The sequence below is a fragment of the Psammomys obesus genome, unplaced genomic scaffold, assembly GCF_907164565.1.
Source record: "Psammomys obesus unplaced genomic scaffold, mPsaObe1.curated_primary_1811, whole genome shotgun sequence".
In the NCBI taxonomy this organism is placed as follows: Eukaryota; Metazoa; Chordata; class Mammalia; order Rodentia; family Muridae; genus Psammomys; species Psammomys obesus.
This window is the reverse complement of record NW_026596085.1, coordinates 10,993,088-11,009,477: the sequence shown is the minus strand read 5'-3', so window position 1 is coordinate 11,009,477 and position 16,390 is coordinate 10,993,088. Positions and strand designations below refer to the sequence as shown.

The following is a 16,390-nucleotide window of genomic DNA, read 5'->3' as shown; positions in this document are numbered from 1 at the left end:
CAGAGCACACACACATACACAGATTAAGTACATCCATTTAATAACAGGGCCTAGGCAGTATCTATAGATCAGGACAGGATGCTGTGGAAGGAAGCTATATGCTGACGTACACTGTCTACAATCTGCTCTGCTGACCTGCTCCGACCATAGTAGTCGGTGAAGAGACCATCTGGGTTGAGCAAGTAGATGGCAATAGAGTGGTCCACAATATAGTCCTGGTCCTCATCCTTGGGGCCAGCACTGTAGTACACACGATAGTTGCGGCTAGCCTGGGCCACTTGTTCTGTAGAGCCAGTCAGACCCAGCAGTCTGGGGTGGAAGTCCTGCACATACCGGGCCATGGCTGCTACGTCATCCCTTTCTGGGTCCACAGTGATGAAGACAGGCTGCACCAGGGGCAGGCCAGGCTCTGCCTCCAGCTTCCGCACCACCTGCACCAGCTTTTCCAGTTCATCAGGGCAAATATCAGGGCAGTGAGTGAAACCAAAGTACATCAGCACCCACTGGCCTCGGAAGTCAGCTTTGCATCGGGGCTTGCCTTTGTGGTCCAGTAGGCTGAAGTCACCCTGGCCCACAGCAGCCTGGCGCAGGGCCTCTGTCCGTTTCTGTTGGCGCCACTGCTCCTTCTCTGCTCTTGCAGACAGCCAGGCCCAGCCCAGCCCAGCCCCAAACAGGGAGGTGATCAGCAGTCTAGTTCTTAGCCCAGGGCCTTGGGGCTGGCCCTGTCCTGACCAGTGCCTAGACTTTACATACAGAGTTTCACCTCCTGGGATCCTAAGAAGGACTCGAGGTTTGACGTGAGAGAGCTTGGGCCAAGCTTTGGGCCCTAGAGCCAGTAGCATCATGGACCTAAAGCTCCTGGAAAGAACAGAGGTGCCAGAAGTCAGAAAAGAACAAGGTGCCTGGGCCTCCAGTGCTGGAGAAGCTTGTCACCCCACAGTCAAGCAGGTTAGTCAGCTGTCTGCACGAGGTCATCTGAACTCAGAACTGCTCAATCTCAAGCCTTTAGCTGCAGTCTAGGCAACACCAATGTCTAGAGCTGGTTTGTTCCAATTGACACTCCTAGTTCTTTAACCAGGGAGCCTCATCACCCCAACCTATGGAGAACCCGCACATCAACTGCCAGGTTTCCCTGTGGATGTCTTGGAAGCATTGACGATATGCTTTGCCTGAGCACTAGAACATATGTGTCTATTTACACTAAGTTTTAAGGGAGGATGTTGATGCTCTGGCTTACTACCTTAAAGAAACAATCCTTTCAAGCTTCAAGGGTTACTTCAGGGTGATCTGGGGCTCAGTAGAAAACAAGTGCCACCAATGTCACACAGCCCCAGTGCCTTGAACTGTGTCCTACCTTCACCTTCCTGGGCAGACTCATGTCTACATATCCTGCACCTCTGAAGTCCCTCAGCCTGTGACATGAACTTTTTCGGCAAGGCCCTGAGGCTTCGGCAAGGGAACATTGTTGCGGCTACCATGTAGAGCCACCAGGGCTCAGTTATGTTGCCCCGGCTTGGCTCTTCTCTGAGATGGCTCTGAGGATAGGAGGCAGCACATGTTCAAGGCACCGACTGTCCCTGAGCTGGGACCACCGTGAGAAGATGCGTTTGGTAAATATTCACAATACATCCTTTTTCTAGGCCACGGCAGGGCTCTAGCTCACCGAAGTGCACTGGATGAGGCAGTTAGCAGCACCCGCATAAACAAACTGCAGGGGTCATGTTAACTGTGTCCGCAACTAGTGCCGCCCCTGGGTGGGAGGTTTGCCCAACTGCAGAACACACCTGCTGTGGTGGGGTAGCGATTTAGGGCTGTGCGGTGGTCGCTGGGAGGACCAGCTCAGCGAACGGTGAAGGGGCCTTGAAGGGTGCTCGGTCTGACAGCACGAGCGCCCCCTGTAGAGCGAGGCGCTGCTGGCTGCTGAGCGCAGGGCCGTCTAGGTGCACGCGGAGCCAGGGTGTCCCTGCGAAGGCGACGGAAGCGGTTACCTGGGTCACAGCGGGCGACCCGAAGGGTAGGAGTGGTTACGGGTTCCCGACAGCGCTTACCGCGGTACAGCCACTGGCCCACGTCGACCAACAGCTCGGCACCCACTCCCGGCCTGATCGGCTGCCCAGCCTGGATGCGTCCGGCTCCAAGCTCGTGCAGCACACGGGCCAGCGGCAGCGCGAGGACGCACTCCACAGTGCCTAAGGAAGAAGGCGGGCGCATGTGACAGGACCCGGAAAGACGCGAGGAAGTGGGTGGGGCCTGGTGCCGAGGATATCCGGTCTCACCGTCTGCGGGTGCGAGCAGCTCTTCTCGCTGCCCGGCGTGAGGCAGCAGCTGGCGGCGTTGCTTAGGGCTCCCGGAGCACAGCGCTCTGGCTAGGGCTGGGTCCACGCCCTGCGCCGAAAGCATCAGCTGGAAGCGGCGCAGCGCAGAGCCGTCATCTAACGCCGCGGCCACTCGGGCGGCGCCCTGATCTTGGGTTTCCGCCTGTCCGCTAAGCCAAAGGATGGCGCTCCCTGCGGACGGGCGGGGCGGAGCTCAGAAGCTGCAGGAACTGTAGAAGCTGAAGGGGTTGAGAGCTCCTGGCGTGCAGATAGGCGGTCTCAACCCCAGCCCTCTCACCTAGCCTAATAACCAGTTCCCGTAGATCCGGCGGCCCCGCACCATCCAGGCAAAGCAACGCTTCTTCCACTTCCAGGGTATGGCCCACGCTGCGGCCCAGAGGGTTATCCATGGCAGTCAGAGCTGCGGCGACCCGCAGCCCCAGGCCAGCTCCCACGCTAACCTGGGGAGGCACTACTCAGTGGCCAGCCGGCGTTATCAAATCCCATACCCGCTGCCCCTGGGTAAGGATATCAGTAAAGGCTTAGGGTGGCGATCGGAAACCAACACTGCCAGGCCTCGGGGGGTGGGGTGGGGTGGGGTTGGGTTGTTTTGTCGTTAGCCCTAAGTGGAGGGCCTCTGTGGAAGATTTCCCCAGGCCCAAGGTCAAGACATCTTTGATTGGATAGGGTAGGAGGTCTGGAAAGAGGGATTGCCAGTTGGTTCTACCAGGAGTGTTGAGTGGGCAGAGGGGCAGGGGTAAGACGCAAGGTGACGTCCACAGCCCTTCATAGAAAGGGCACGGAGGCCAAGCATGGGCTCACCAACGTCTTTGCCAGCTCTCGGGCCTGCTCCTGGTCAGGGAAGACTGCAGCCCCCCCAAACTTAACATCCACTATCAGAGTGGACAGTCCCTCCACGGCCTTCTTACTGAGGATCGAGGCTGCGGAGAACAGAAACATCATCCCAGGGTATACCTAGGGACGAGGAGAGGTTGCCTCTACGACAGAGGTCGGTGCCTAGCAGGTTGCAGGTCAGTCAGGGCACCCCATCTCAGGTCACCTGTAATGAGTGGCACGCTGTCCACAGTAGCTGTCACGTCTCGTGCAGCATACAGGATCCCATCAGCAGGAACCAGCTTTTCACTCTGGCCAACAATGCAGCAGCCCACTTCCTCAAGGATCCGCCGCATCTGCTCAGACACCCTCAGTGACCTCTGAGGAAGGACCCTTTCACTGGCCCCGACCATTGACCCAGCAAAAGTTCAAAACATGGTGTGTTGAAAACCTGATTCTGATGTTTGGCCCGCAAAGGATCCTGATTACTTCTGACACATTAATGTTTAGCAGCTCAGTCAGCATTTTCTAGCCGTTCCCCTGTGATGACCCTGACCAAAGTTCTCTCAGTGATTTCTCCTGGGCTTATCTACAATCAGTGACCTTTAGAAGAGTCAACATACTCACTGGTGACCCAGATAAATAACCTATCCGTTGATCATCTCTGTGATTCTGGCCAGTGACTCCCTCAACCCAGATCAGTGATCCGTTAGCGGCCCACCTGTCTGTACCTGCTCTGGGCTCTGGGTGACATTGTACCCAGGAATAGACTCCAGCTTATCCAGTGTGCCCCCTGTGTGGCCCAGACTGCGTCCGCTGATCATTGGCACCTGGTGGATAGGAATACTGACTGACCCCAATTGTTTCCCCCTTTCCCCAGCTTGTCTCTCCTCTAGTAAGAACTTCAGCTGAAGTTACTTTTTTTTTTTTTTTTTAAAGCAGTTGTAATATTTTAAAGTATTTTAAACCGTTGATGTGGGTGGCCAATTGGTAGAAAGAAAATCAATTGTACTCGGTGGGGAGCAGTCTGTCAGTCTGGCGGGAGCTGGCCCTCATTATCTGGGATCCAAGTTTGAGGGACAAGGAAAAGAAGCAGCTCTTCCTCCAAGGGTTCTGTTGGAGGAACAGAGGCAGCTCTGTTCCATAGCGGAACTTGGTCTGTATTGGGGGGTAGGACAACCCTGGGTTTGTGTCTGAAAGTTTTGAGCCAGGCTGGAGGGTAGGAGGTTCCTGCCAGTGGCTTAAAGATTTGCAGAGGTGATAGTCACTAACCTTGCAGCCACATGCAGCCAGGGCAGGTGCCAGAACCAGGCTGACCTTGTCACCCACACCTCCTGTGGAATGTTTATCCACAAGCTGCTGGTGCCAGGACCTGGGCCACTCCAATTGCTGCCCAGACTCTGCCAGGGCCCGGGTCAGCACAGATGTCTCCTCTAGGTCCATGCCCTGCAGCCGAATGGCCATCAGCATGGCTCCTAAGTATGGACACATGAGCGAGGTGTTTACAGAACATGAGTTTTCTGGGGCCCCGTGATGGTGGTAGGGTACTGTGGATCCTTGAAGTGCGTAAGGGGCAGTTGCAGGGGCCGGGGAGTAGGGCTCTAGTTTGGGCTTCCCACACACCAATTTGTGTGTCCTGTGCGCTTCCGTCCATCAGGGCATGCACGAAGTGCCTGATGTCTGCCTCGCTCAGATGCCCTCCATCTCTTTTCAGGCGGATCAGCTCAGGCAGGTGCCTGGACTTCTTACCCCCTCCCCCCGAGTCGGCCTTGGCTGCCTGTGAGGCTGAGGGAGGTGGTATCCCTGGAGCTGCCATTGCTCCAGCCTGCGGGGGATATAGAGAAGGTTCTGGAATGCCCCTCCACCGCCCTCTCCCCATCCGTGTCCCTGAAGGTGGTCACTTGTCCCAATCGGCTCTGGTGCCCATCAAGACCCCACGTCTCCCTCCACCCCCAGCCCCCCACCCCCAGTCCTCCACCCCCAGTCCGGCTTCAATTCCTGGACCTCACAACTTGATCCCAGTCTAGTACCCATTCAGTTCAGGGGGCCTTTACCAGTTTTCTGGGGTTGGCCCGGTCCCGGCCTGGTATCTCTCAGCCCCGTATGGAGTTAGGCGCACAGGAGACAGGTCACTGACAGGTATAGTTCAGGGACAGCGGACAGATAAGGCCGTCCCAGTAGGCGGCACTCATCAAGATGAGGCCAATCACCAATTAAGCTGCGCCCTACCTGCCACCTGTGGCCAGTCGATGTTTCCGGGACCTTAAAGGCCTGATTACGGCGCTCCAGAACCCGGGATTCCCTGGGGTCTTGGTATCTGTGGGTCCCAGGCTCTGGTCTCTTGGTTCAGACACTGTCGATGCTCACCTCACCCTCACCTGCCCCCTCTCCCCCTTTTTGCCCACCACACTGAAAGAGAGGCACACGCAGTACTGGCTTTGGAAAGCTTTAAGCAAACAACCGAGGGCCGGTGTGCGCCTGCCGGGTTCAGTCGTCCACGTGTGATATCAAGGGGGCCAGGTAGTCTGAGTGCCTGATGCCGAAGCTCCAGCCATGAGACTTCCGGTGCTGCGGGCCCAGGAGACACCGCTGACCTTACCAAGCCAGCTGTTCCCTGGGGACTCTGACCCATGTCTTAAGACCTCAGACCCTCACCCCCTGCCCCTTGACCCTGAACTCCAGACCACCTTGTCCACGCTGTAGGCTGCGGGTCCTGGCGTCTGATTACTGTCTTGGGGTATCGAAGTCCGCGGCAGCATGGAGTACTGCGGGGCTCGTTTCTTGTAGACCCCAGGTGTCACAACTTGGTAGGCACAAGGACCTGGGGTCTAGGAGGACAGGAAGAGTGCTGGGTCCAGCCTCCATTCCTTGGGAACTACTGACTCGCGCGCGCACGCACACATATACACGCGCGAGCGCGCTCTCCTGCCTCAGTTTCCCAAGTGGTGAGGTGCCTCTTGTTCTTCACTACCCCCAACTCCACTGACCCCCTTGACTACTGGAGAGGTTCAGCTGGCAGCCCCTTCCCCACCTTGCTGAGGTCCTCGAACCAGCTGCCCACATGGCTACGGCCGTGGATGGAGTAAGTTGGGGCTGAGACTTTGCCTATGACACGTGGGCCCAAGAGTGAAGGCACGGTGTAGGACCCAGGGCCTAAGGAGGAGCCAGAAAGAAGGTACTTAGACCAATCTCCTTGCCTTTATGGCAGACTGCCGAGCGAGGTGTGGGAAGGTCCCAGCCTTCCTGGCCTCACCTGGGCTTGGTTGCTTTGTGAGGATGCCCCAGTTTCGGGGAGCCATGGTATGCCGAGGAGCAGAGGGGTACGTCATGTTCCCTGCGCGTTCTGGGAAATACCTGCCTATGGGATAGACCAAGAGTGTGGGACAGAACTGGGGTGGGGTGAGGTATGGGGAGCCTAACCTGGGGTCTTGGCACTAGGAAGACATTGGTGCCACAGTGAAGTTACGCTTTCTGGGTGTGGGTGGGAGGTTCCCGGGATTCTGGGTTTGGGTGGGAAATCTCCTAGTGGGCGTCCCTGGAGGCAGTTCCACGTTGGGGAGCCCCGGGCCCCAGGGTGCTGACCCGGTCCCGGAGTGCGGAAGGGCGCCGTGTGGCTTAGGCGGCCATAGATGGAGAAAGCAGGGGTGCCGTCGCTGCCGCGCACAGTCATGCGGTCAGGCACCAGGTAACTTGGCCCCGGCCCGGAAGTCTGCTGCTGCAAGGGCAGGCGCGAGCCGAAGGTGAAGGCGGGCGCACGCGGCCGAGACGGGTCATGCAAGATGTAACCTGCAGGGAGGTTACGCCTCGAGTCCCGTCCCGCGGTGCCCAGAGGCTGCCAGCTCCTTCCCCTCCCCCACCTCGCCGAGGCAGTCCCGTCACGGAACCTCTTCTCTTTTGGCCTCCCTTTTTTTTTTTTTTTTTTTGCTCCAGGCACAGTTCTTCTGTTCCTGGATTCCAGGCACCAGTGTAGACCGCCCACAGTCCCACCTTCCCTACTTCCTCCACAGCATCCTTCCCCCCTGCCTCGCTACCGGTGTTCGGTGGCAGCTTGTATTTGGGCCCCGGGCTTTTCTGGAGCGCGGCGATGGGGCCGCGGGGCCGATGGGGCCGCCAAGGGCCGACCCAGACGTCTGCTCCCATGACGCAGGCGGGGCGTGGGGCCCTTACGGCTTGCAGCACCTGTGGAAGGAATTCGTAGGAGACACACTTCCCCAGCTTCACTCAGGACCAGCACGACCGAGGGCAAAGCCTAACGCGTATCCCAGGGCACCGGAAAACAAACAGTAGTTTCCCAGGATGGAGAGCGGGTGCACTGGGGCGGGAACGAGCTTCAAAGACATCGATGGCCTCCTGTCCCAGGAGCTTCAGTACAAATGTTTAAGTACAGGCCAAGTTCCGACCCAGACTTTGGAAAGGGAATGGCCTGGAGTTTCTGGGTGGGAGAGGGACTTGGCAGGCCTTTGGAAAGGACGTCGTGGGGAGGGTCCCTAGGGCACAAGGTGCTCGGAGGGAAGGCCTGGAGACGCACAGACCTGCTGTTGTGGTTCCCCTTTTGGGAAAGCAAAGCTGGGGAGCTTGACGACCCTTTTGTCAAACTCTCAGACCCCATTATGTCCCGTCTCGCTTCCTGGCAACCAGACCATATGCCTGGCCCCACCCTCGGGCCTTCAATAGTCTCATCGCCTGCCAGTGCTGAGACTGCGCTGGCTGGATGTTTAAGCGCGGTCACAGACCAGCGCGCCCATTCCAGAATGACAGATCTGCAGAAACAAGTTTACGAGTAAAAGGATAATACAGAAAGCTCAATTTAATTATGGATTCATGGAAGCCCATGAAATATTTGCAAAAACTAACCTTTGGGGCCAGAAAATAATACAAATAGAATAGAGAGACTACAGTGTATGACTGGGTCACACTGCCATACACATTCTCAATGAGCATTTTTTTTTAAAAGTAAACAAAAAACTTGGGAACCAAAAGGAAACTCAAATCTTCAGTCACAAATGACAGAAAATACTTCAGAGGAAAACTGTATAGTATACATATTAAATAGAAAAAAATGTATAGCCCTAAAATGAGTGTTGATGAAAATTTTAATGACATTTAGAATTTTACAAGCAGAGAGAAAAACAACAACAAAAGATTAAAAAACCAACCAACCAACCAACCAACCAGAAAACTGTGGAGTAAGCAGGTAGTGCCAGCACTCAGAACTGGAATAGGTAAGTCTCAAGTTCAAGACCAGCCTGAGATACACAGTGAGATCCTGTCTCCATAAAAACAAAAAAGATGCATCAAAGATAACTTTTAAAATAGCAGAAATGATATATGTATCTATTTGTAAAAAGATGGTACTTCAGTGAGCTTGGTAAAGGTGGATGTAATAGCCAACAAAAAATTAGATACCAGGCCAGGTGAGGTGCTACACACCTGCTGTTCCTTTACTCAGCAGAGGCAAGGTTGGCTCTCTAGCTCAAGGCCAGCCTAGTCTACAGAATGAATCTTTAGAGTCTCTTGTGTATAGTATCTGCAAACAAGTACTTTGTCTTTTCCTCTTTGTGTCCATTTTTATTTTGTTTTATTGCTGTAGCTAAGACTCTAAGAAATTATGCTGAATAAAAATGGAGAAAGTAATCATTCTGCCTTGTTCCTGGTTTTTAGTGAAAATGCTCTTAAGCTTTTTCTCTTTAGTTTGATGTTGGCTGTAGGCTTGTCATACACAGTCTTTATTGTGTTAAGTATCCTTCTGTTTCTATTTTCTTCAGGGATTTTATCAAATAAAAGAATAGATTTTATCAAAGTTGTTCCTTATGAGATGGCCATGTGATTTCTGTCTTTGAGGCCATTTATGTTTATATTACACTAATTTATATGTGTTGAACCATCTTAGAATCTCTGGAAGGAAGTACTTTTTTTTTCCCTTTAGTTTGATTTTCTGAGGCAGGGTTTCTCTGTGTAGTCCTGGCTGTCCTGGAACTTGCTCTGTAGACCAGGCTGGCCTCTGCCTCCCAAGTGGTGGGCCCAAAGGTGTACACCACCATATCTGGCTTAATTTAGGTCTTTTTTTTTTTTTTCTTTTTTCTTTTTTAGTTCTTTCTCCTTAGAGACAGGGTCTCATTATGTAGTTCTGGCTGGCCTAAAACTCACTATGCAGATCAGGCAGGCCTTGAGCTCACAGAGGTCCACTTTCTGCCCCCAGTGCTGAGATTAAAGGTGTGTGCTGCATGCCTGGCCTGTCTTTTATCATGTTTAGTTTGGCTAATGGTTTGTTGATATTGTTTTTAAGAGGTTTTTGTTGATTCTTAGTGTTATTTTTAATTTTCTTTAAATGTGTGTGTGCCTGTGTGTTTGAGTGGTTTGCCTGCATGTATGTCCGTGCACCATCTCTGAATGCAGTCCTTGAGGAGGCCAGAAAAAGGGAGTGGATCCTCTGGGTCTGGAGTCAGATAGTTGTGGCCACTGTGTGTGTGCTGGGAATTGAACCCAGGTCCTCTGCAAGCATGTGCTCTTAACTGCTGAGCCATCTCTCCAACTTGTTTTAACATTCCTATTTTATTAATTTTTGTTATGATAGATCTTGATTATTTCTTTTCATTTATTTATTTATTTATTTATTTATTTATTTATTTATTTATTTATTTATTTAGACCAGTGTCTTACTATATCACTCTGGCTGTTCTGGAGCTCACTATGTAGACCAGACCAGCCAAAGCCTCACATAGATTCCCTTGCCTCTCCCTCCTGCATGCTGGGATTCAAGGCGCACTATCACACATGACAGGTTAATATTTTCTAAGCCTTAAGATTATTCTAGTAATGGGCTTATAAATCACAACATGATGTTTTGATTATAGGTACTTTCATGCAAAAAAATTCAATAACAGAGAAACTTAATATATGATGGGCTTTGATCGCCTGTATAGTTTATGTGTTTTGAAGGTTCTGCTGTATTTAGCTTCACATCTGAAGTTATGTAATGAGCTGTGCTGTGCCATCACTGGAGAAACCAACTTTAGATAGGCAACAAGTAGCTCTCATTTCTCTTATGGAAATGGAGAAGGGACAGTCTTCAGTGAACCCTGGAAATGAGGGCTCTTGGAGGGAGGTTTCCAATGTTAATCAGATCTTCCTAGGCCCCCCCTTGGTCAATTTTTATTGTTTTCTTTGATATTATCTGTGCTGTCTCTGCCCTTAAAGCCAACAAGACGGGCTGTGTGACTCACAGTTTGTAACCTTTCTACCTGTGCTACTTTTTAACCTTGGGAAGGGATGAGTGGAAGTGGCTGTCCTTTGGCCCTGGAGAGGGGCCAGCAGCACATCCTCAGACATCTTCCTCACAGACGCTACAGCAGTGGTTCTCAACCTGTGGGTCACGACCCCTGTAGGGGGTCGTATATCAGATTTCCTGCATATCAGATATCAGGGCTCTGAAGTAGCAACAAAATAGTTTTATACTGGGGGGAGGGTCACCACAACATGAGGAACTGTACTGAAGTGCCGCAGCACTAGGAAGGTTGAGAACCACTGATCTAGACACAACAAAGTTTGCCCTCCGTCTGACTTCAGCAAAGGCATGCACTTCCTTTTTGATGGTACTAAGCATGACCTGGTCATCTCAAGACCCCTCCCCACCGTGTGACCCTCATTCCTTATGGGTTTGTTTGTGTTGATTCCTGCATTCACACTGCCCTCTGTGGCTCCCCTCTGACCCTCCTCATTCTAACTGCCCTGATCTTCAGAAGCTGTGTGGAGCCAACAAAGCATTCACTTAGCCTATAAAGAGCTACACAGGAGGTCTTGGGTCTCCAAACTTAACTACAAAAGCAGACAGAGCCTGAGACTGGGACAGAGAATGAGCTCAAGAAAGTTGATAATTGGAGTCCGTCCACCTTAAGGCACGGGGCTCACCCCAGCCTCTCCCTGTCACTTAATAGTTCTGTGGGAAGCTGGACTGGGACCAGGCCAAATGAGATACTTGAGGCTCAGCAGAGCCCAGGCGAGGTGCCAGAGACTCTCTTGACACCTCCTTGATGTCTGAGTCGAGGAGTCCTTGAGGGGTCCATTGTGTTTCAGAGGAAAAGTCCCCTTCTTGTTGGGAGAGCTTTTGTTCTGGGACTCCACCCCTTCTATGTGTCTGGGTCTTACCTGGTAAATGTGCTAAGACTCACTCCTCATGTGGATTTCAGTGGTGAACACAGAGACAGGAACCCTCCCTAAAAAGGTCAAGTGCTTCTGCCTAACGGACTATCCACAAACCATCCTGGGAGCACCAAACTGGGGGAGGAGGCAGGAGGGTGTGAGCTGGTTCAGACAGGAAAGGTGGAGGGTGAGAGGGTACCTGGTGGAGCTCCTGAACCGGAGAGGGTGTCTGAGGATCCGGGTACACGCTGTTGAAGTGACTGCAGGAGAGGCAGGCTGTGCTTTTTCAGAGGCACATTGGAGTGGTGGCTGAGAAGGTCCAGCGGGTAAAAGGAGGCCAGGCAGCTCCAGACTTAGGTTAGGGGTGGAATAAGGGAGGGAGCAAGGGAGGGATAATGTTTGGGGTTTCTTCATTCTTTCTCATTTTTTCCTCCTCTTGACTTGCAAAGTCGTTTCCTTAGAGCAATGTTTGGTAGCTGCTGAAAGAGGGGGGTTGAGAACTTCACTTTTCCAGTACCCAGATGGCCACTCACATGACCCTCATCCCAGGGTCTCGTTTTTCCGTCTGAGAGCCCACCAAAATGACCCCCCTACACACACACATCCTTCCCTGGAGGCCATGGTGGAATTGGCCTCTCCGGTTTCTGGTAATTTCATCAGGGCTGCATCGTGTTGCTGAGACTCAAGATAACATCTCCCTGTGGGCTAACCCTTCCATGCCAGAGCTCCTGTATGGCCTATAGGGTTTAAGGTGAATTTGGGAGGTGTTAGGGTCTATAAGGCAGAAGATAATGGGGCGAGATGTTGGCAGGGTGTACGCTGTCGCTTGTCCCTAGGACCCTGAGCAGAGAAGGAAGGGCCAGGTGCTAGGATGAGGGGTGCACACCAGGGCAGTCCGCCGGAAGCTACAGGCTCTCTTGGTGTGTCTGACTAGGTTGAATGCAGGCAGGTGTCCCTCAGGGGCCTGGAGAATCAGTCCACCTTAACAGGGCTGTCCTAGGTGAGCTGCTGGCGATGCCATCTGCACATCTATCAGCTCAAGCTGGGTGCAGGGCACGGGTAGCTGCCGGGCAGAGCAGGCTGTTCACAGCAGATCTGCAATTCTCACCATGCACCAGGGCGCTCTAGACGTTGGCGGGCCCCTCTGGGGCTGGGATGGTGATGGAGATGAAGACTGGGATGGAGCTGTCCTCACCTTGCTGGCACTAGCAATGGTAGCCACCATAGCACTGGCTTTGCAATGGTTTGGCTCCAGGCAGGACCAGGAGGCACAAGGATCAGAGACTACAGCTCCAGGTGTGCAACCCTCTCAGGCCGGAGGAGTCAGGCAGGCCCTGCACCCAAAGTCCAAGGACAGTGATGCCAGTGAGGGCCAGAGCAAAGGACAGGAGAAATCAGAGGCTCCTGGAGATGGCCAGAGAAGACCTGCTTCAGCCTGGGCCCAGGACCTAGAGCCATCAACAGACAGAAGTATGTCCTCTGATGCCCAGCTTCCACTCAAGACACCTGGAGAGGTGGCCAGCAAAGGGACTACCCCAGAATCTCTGGGAAAGAAAAGAAAGGAGCCACCCAGGCCAGAAACTTCCTCCCCAGGCCACCACAAAGCAAGGGATATTCCTGTCCCCATCATGATCCACTTTACCCCTCGAAGTCCTGACTTCAGAACAGAGATGCAGGTAGAGGCAGCTGGCACTTGTGGTAAGGGGACAGCTCGGCAGGGCCCTGCCCATTCGGACCGACAGGACACCAGCCCCTGGCATCTGGCTGTGGGGCCTCCTGGCCCTCTGGGGAGAGGCCTCAGCAGTGTTCGGCGGCGAAGGCGGCCTGGTGCCAGCTCAGGAGACAGACCCTACCGACTAAAGCTGGATCCCCTCCGCCTGGGCACCGTGGTGAGTGTGTGGGATGCTGTGGACATGGCAGCTGCGGCCACCCAGGACACCCTCACCAGCAACTCCCTTGCAGGTCTCTCATTGCTCCACTCAGACACGGGGCTCAAGGGTCCTCAGGAGAAGGCCCTAGCAGATGCTGTGGATAGTCAGCCTCAGGTGGACTCCTTCAAGGACGCGTGTGGGAGGAGCAGCCTGCAGCTCACCCCCGCTAGCACTGCAGGCTCAGGGGCTAAGGGGAGTGACAGCAGGGAGATTGAATCTCCTGCCTCTAGGGAGACTCAGGGGACCCTGGCTAGTAAGGAAAACTGGCCCCGGGAGAGTGGGTCAGCTGTTGTCACCAGCAACTTCAGCCTTTCCCAAGGTACCTTGCCAGAAGAGCTGCACTCTGGGGCTTGTGCAGTGGACCAAGCTGCTGGCCAGAGCAAGATGGAGAAACTAGGAGATGGCCATCTCATTGTCAAAGGGCGAGGGTCGTGTCTTGGTGGGGAAAGTGAGCGCATGGCTGGCAGTCCAGCTGCGGACCAGTGCCTTGTGAAGTCCACTGGTGGCTTCGGCTGCACCCCTTCCCACAGCCTTCCAGCCTCTCCTCTGACCGGGGACACTGAGCTGCTGCCATCCTCTCCCGCGGCAGTGCGTTCCATCCCTGGGCTCCTACAGGCAGCCTCTCCCTCTCCCCCTTTAAACAATTCGCCCCTGGGAGTCACCCAGGGTCCTCCTGGTGGTGACAGTCTCAGAGGAGGGCCATCCCCCTCTCCTACCCCAACTTTAGCTTCCGCAGGAGCCTCAACTTCAGCTCCAGCAGCAACCCCAGCACCACCTTCAATATCACCGCCAACCTCAGCCTCAGCTTCATCCTTAACCCCAGCCCCAGTGACAGCCCTAACCCTGATGTCAACAGCAGCGCCGTCTCCAACATTACCTCCACCCTCAACTCCAGTTACAGCCTTAACCCTAACCTCAACAGCAACTCCACCAACCCTAACATCACCCCCAACTCCAGCCTCTGTCCTAGTTGCAGCCCAGGCTCCTGCAGTTGACAGTGAGCCAAGGCCTATGTCTAGGGAGTCTAGCGTAGGACTCTCCAAGAGCTTCCCAGAAGGACGGCTCTCATCTAGCTGGGCCAACCTCATTACCATGGTTCTTAGAAGCCATCCCTTCCCTAGGCAAGAAAAGGACCAAGGCAGTGCCCCACAGGCAGACCCCAAGAGTCCTACAGAGCCCAGCATATCCACATACTCTGGAGATAGACAGCCAGGGCTCCCCTCTGAAGGGGCCACCTCCAGCCTCCAGGATAAACACAGACCATCGTCAGTGTTAGTCACACCAGTAGGTTCAGGGGGCTTAGCTGAGGCTAGATGTGAAACACAGCCACTGAGCTTGGAGACTAATGAGTCTTTTGCCCCAGACCCTAGAGGGGATGGGACCAAGCAGACAGGCCTTGACTTGCTGCCTCCAGCTGCAGAGCCTGTGGCTGCCTCACAGTCCCCCGTGCTGGCACAGCCTGGTCCTGTACCATCTACTGCTCTGAGGCAGGACGTGCAGCCTGCCCCTCAGCCTCGGCCACGGAGGAAACGCAGCATAGCTCAGGGCTCGGAACAGATGCTTGCCCAGGAGGTACCCCAGCAGCCCCAGGGGCGGCCACTAAAGGAGGGAGCCAGACCCGCAGGCAGCAGGGAGGCCCTCACCGAGAGGCAGAGAGAGGCGCAAAGGCTTATGTTTTTTCTGCAGAAGCCTGGGAGCTGGGGAGTGGTGGAGGGGCCTCAGAAACACTGTACACAGGCCTCACAGCCCGCCACAACAGTGGCCCCATGGCCCCCAAAGCTAGATCTAGGCAGCTGCTTGGAGGTTTTGGCCTTTGCCCAGAAGCATGGAGAGCTGGCCTTAGCCCAGGAGACCTATGTCTTGATGAGCAACAACTTGCTCCATGTTCTGGGAGACCCACACCTCTACCGACAGCTGAGTGGAGCCGACAGGGAGCGCATCCTGAACCTGCGGACCTGCCAGGGTCAGACGGTGCTGGGGGTCCTCGTGCTGCCCAGCCTTTACCAGATGAGCCGCTCAGGGCTCGCGAGGGGCCCTCAAGGTGAGGAGGCTCCTGCAACCAGGTCTGATCCACTGCATCTTGACACACACCTCCACGTGTTCAGCCCACAGGAGAATGTGTGGCGGCCACTGACTCAGGTACCGGAGGAGGTCCCCCTCCGGGGCTGTGGCCTCTGCACTATGCATAACTATCTGTTTCTGGCAGGCGGCATCAGGGGTTCTGGTGCCAAGGCTGTCTGCTCCAACAAGGTGTTCTGCTACAACCCTCTGACCAACATTTGGAGCCAGGTTCGGCCCATGCACCAAGCCCGGGCCCAGCTCAAGCTGGTGGCTCTGGATGGAATGCTTTACGCCATTGGTGGTGAGTGCCTATACAGCATGGAGCGCTATGACCCACGCACAGATACCTGGACCTTGAGAGCATCCCTCCCCGAGGGCACCTTCCCTGTGGCCCATGAGGCTGTGGTCTGCCGAGGAGATATCTATGTCACGGGGGGTCATCTCTTCTACCGCCTGCTCAGATACAGCCCCGTGAAGGACTCATGGGATGAGTGTCCCTATAGCGCCAGCCACCGACGCTCCAGTGACATGGTGGCACTAGGGGGCTTCCTCTATCGCTTTGACTTGCTGCGGGGCGTAGGCGCTGCAGTGATGCGCTACAACACAGTGACGGGCTCCTGGAGCCGAGCCGCCTCCCTGCCTCTGCCTGACCCTGCCCCCCTCCACTGCACAGTGCTGGGCAACACCATTTACTGCCTCAACCACCAGGTCACGGCTACCTTCACAGTTTCCGAGGGGACCGCCCTGTTTCAGGCCAAGGAGCTGCAGCCCTTTCCCCTGGGAAGCAAGGGGGTCCTCTATCCATTCACTCTGACTCTGCCCCCAAAGACCTGGTTACAGACCACACTCTGAGTGCTGGAAAAGAGGCAGAACTGTACAGCCGCTCTCCAGGGAAACCCCTCCTCTCGCTGGGTCTGAGTGGACCTGCGGCGTGGGAAAAAGCCTAGTCAGAACGTTCTGCTCTTGTGCCCAAAGCTTTCCCTGTCAAGTTAAGAGCTGTTAATCTCTGAAGTGAGATCCCTTCTACCTCCCTCCCTCCCCTTGGACCCTGGCTCCCTAAAGTCCTCTTGAATCCCTACTATACCTTGCTATACTTTGCTATACTGTACT

General features: G+C 54.5%; 4 protein-coding genes across 4 annotated transcripts; 1 reads left to right on the top strand and 3 right to left on the bottom strand.

The window, feature by feature from the left end:
* Positions 1–23: 23 nt before the first annotated feature.
* On the bottom strand, positions 24–845 carry LOC129691102 (protein SCO2 homolog, mitochondrial). Its single transcript, XM_055627075.1, has one exon. The coding sequence runs from the start codon at positions 843–845 to the stop codon at positions 69–71; it is 777 nt and encodes a 258-aa protein (XP_055483050.1). The 3' UTR covers positions 24–68.
* Tymp (thymidine phosphorylase) lies at positions 24–5,299 on the bottom strand. Its single transcript, XM_055627074.1, has 11 exons — positions 5,204–5,299; positions 4,773–4,974; positions 4,422–4,624; positions 3,881–3,979; positions 3,376–3,505; positions 3,138–3,256; positions 2,614–2,776; positions 2,277–2,507; positions 2,049–2,189; positions 1,785–1,963; positions 24–858 (listed from the first exon to the last, which is right to left on the bottom strand). The coding sequence occupies exons 2-10, from the start codon at positions 4,963–4,965 to the stop codon at positions 1,806–1,808; spliced, it is 1,437 nt and encodes a 478-aa protein (XP_055483049.1). The 5' UTR covers positions 4,966–4,974; positions 5,204–5,299; the 3' UTR covers positions 24–858; positions 1,785–1,805.
* Positions 5,300–5,579: 280 nt separating this feature from the next.
* Odf3b (outer dense fiber of sperm tails 3B) lies at positions 5,580–7,418 on the bottom strand. Its single transcript, XM_055627076.1, has 6 exons — positions 7,181–7,418; positions 6,732–6,935; positions 6,403–6,507; positions 6,181–6,302; positions 5,837–5,977; positions 5,580–5,717 (listed from the first exon to the last, which is right to left on the bottom strand). Exons 1-6 carry the CDS (start codon positions 7,287–7,289, stop codon positions 5,637–5,639), a joined length of 762 nt encoding a protein of 253 aa, XP_055483051.1. The 5' UTR covers positions 7,290–7,418; the 3' UTR covers positions 5,580–5,636.
* Positions 7,419–12,397: 4,979 nt separating this feature from the next.
* On the top strand, positions 12,398–16,132 carry Klhdc7b (kelch domain containing 7B). Its single transcript, XM_055626839.1, has one exon. It carries the CDS (start codon positions 12,398–12,400, stop codon positions 16,130–16,132), a length of 3,735 nt encoding a protein of 1,244 aa, XP_055482814.1.
* The last annotated feature ends 258 nt before the right edge of the window (positions 16,133–16,390 follow it).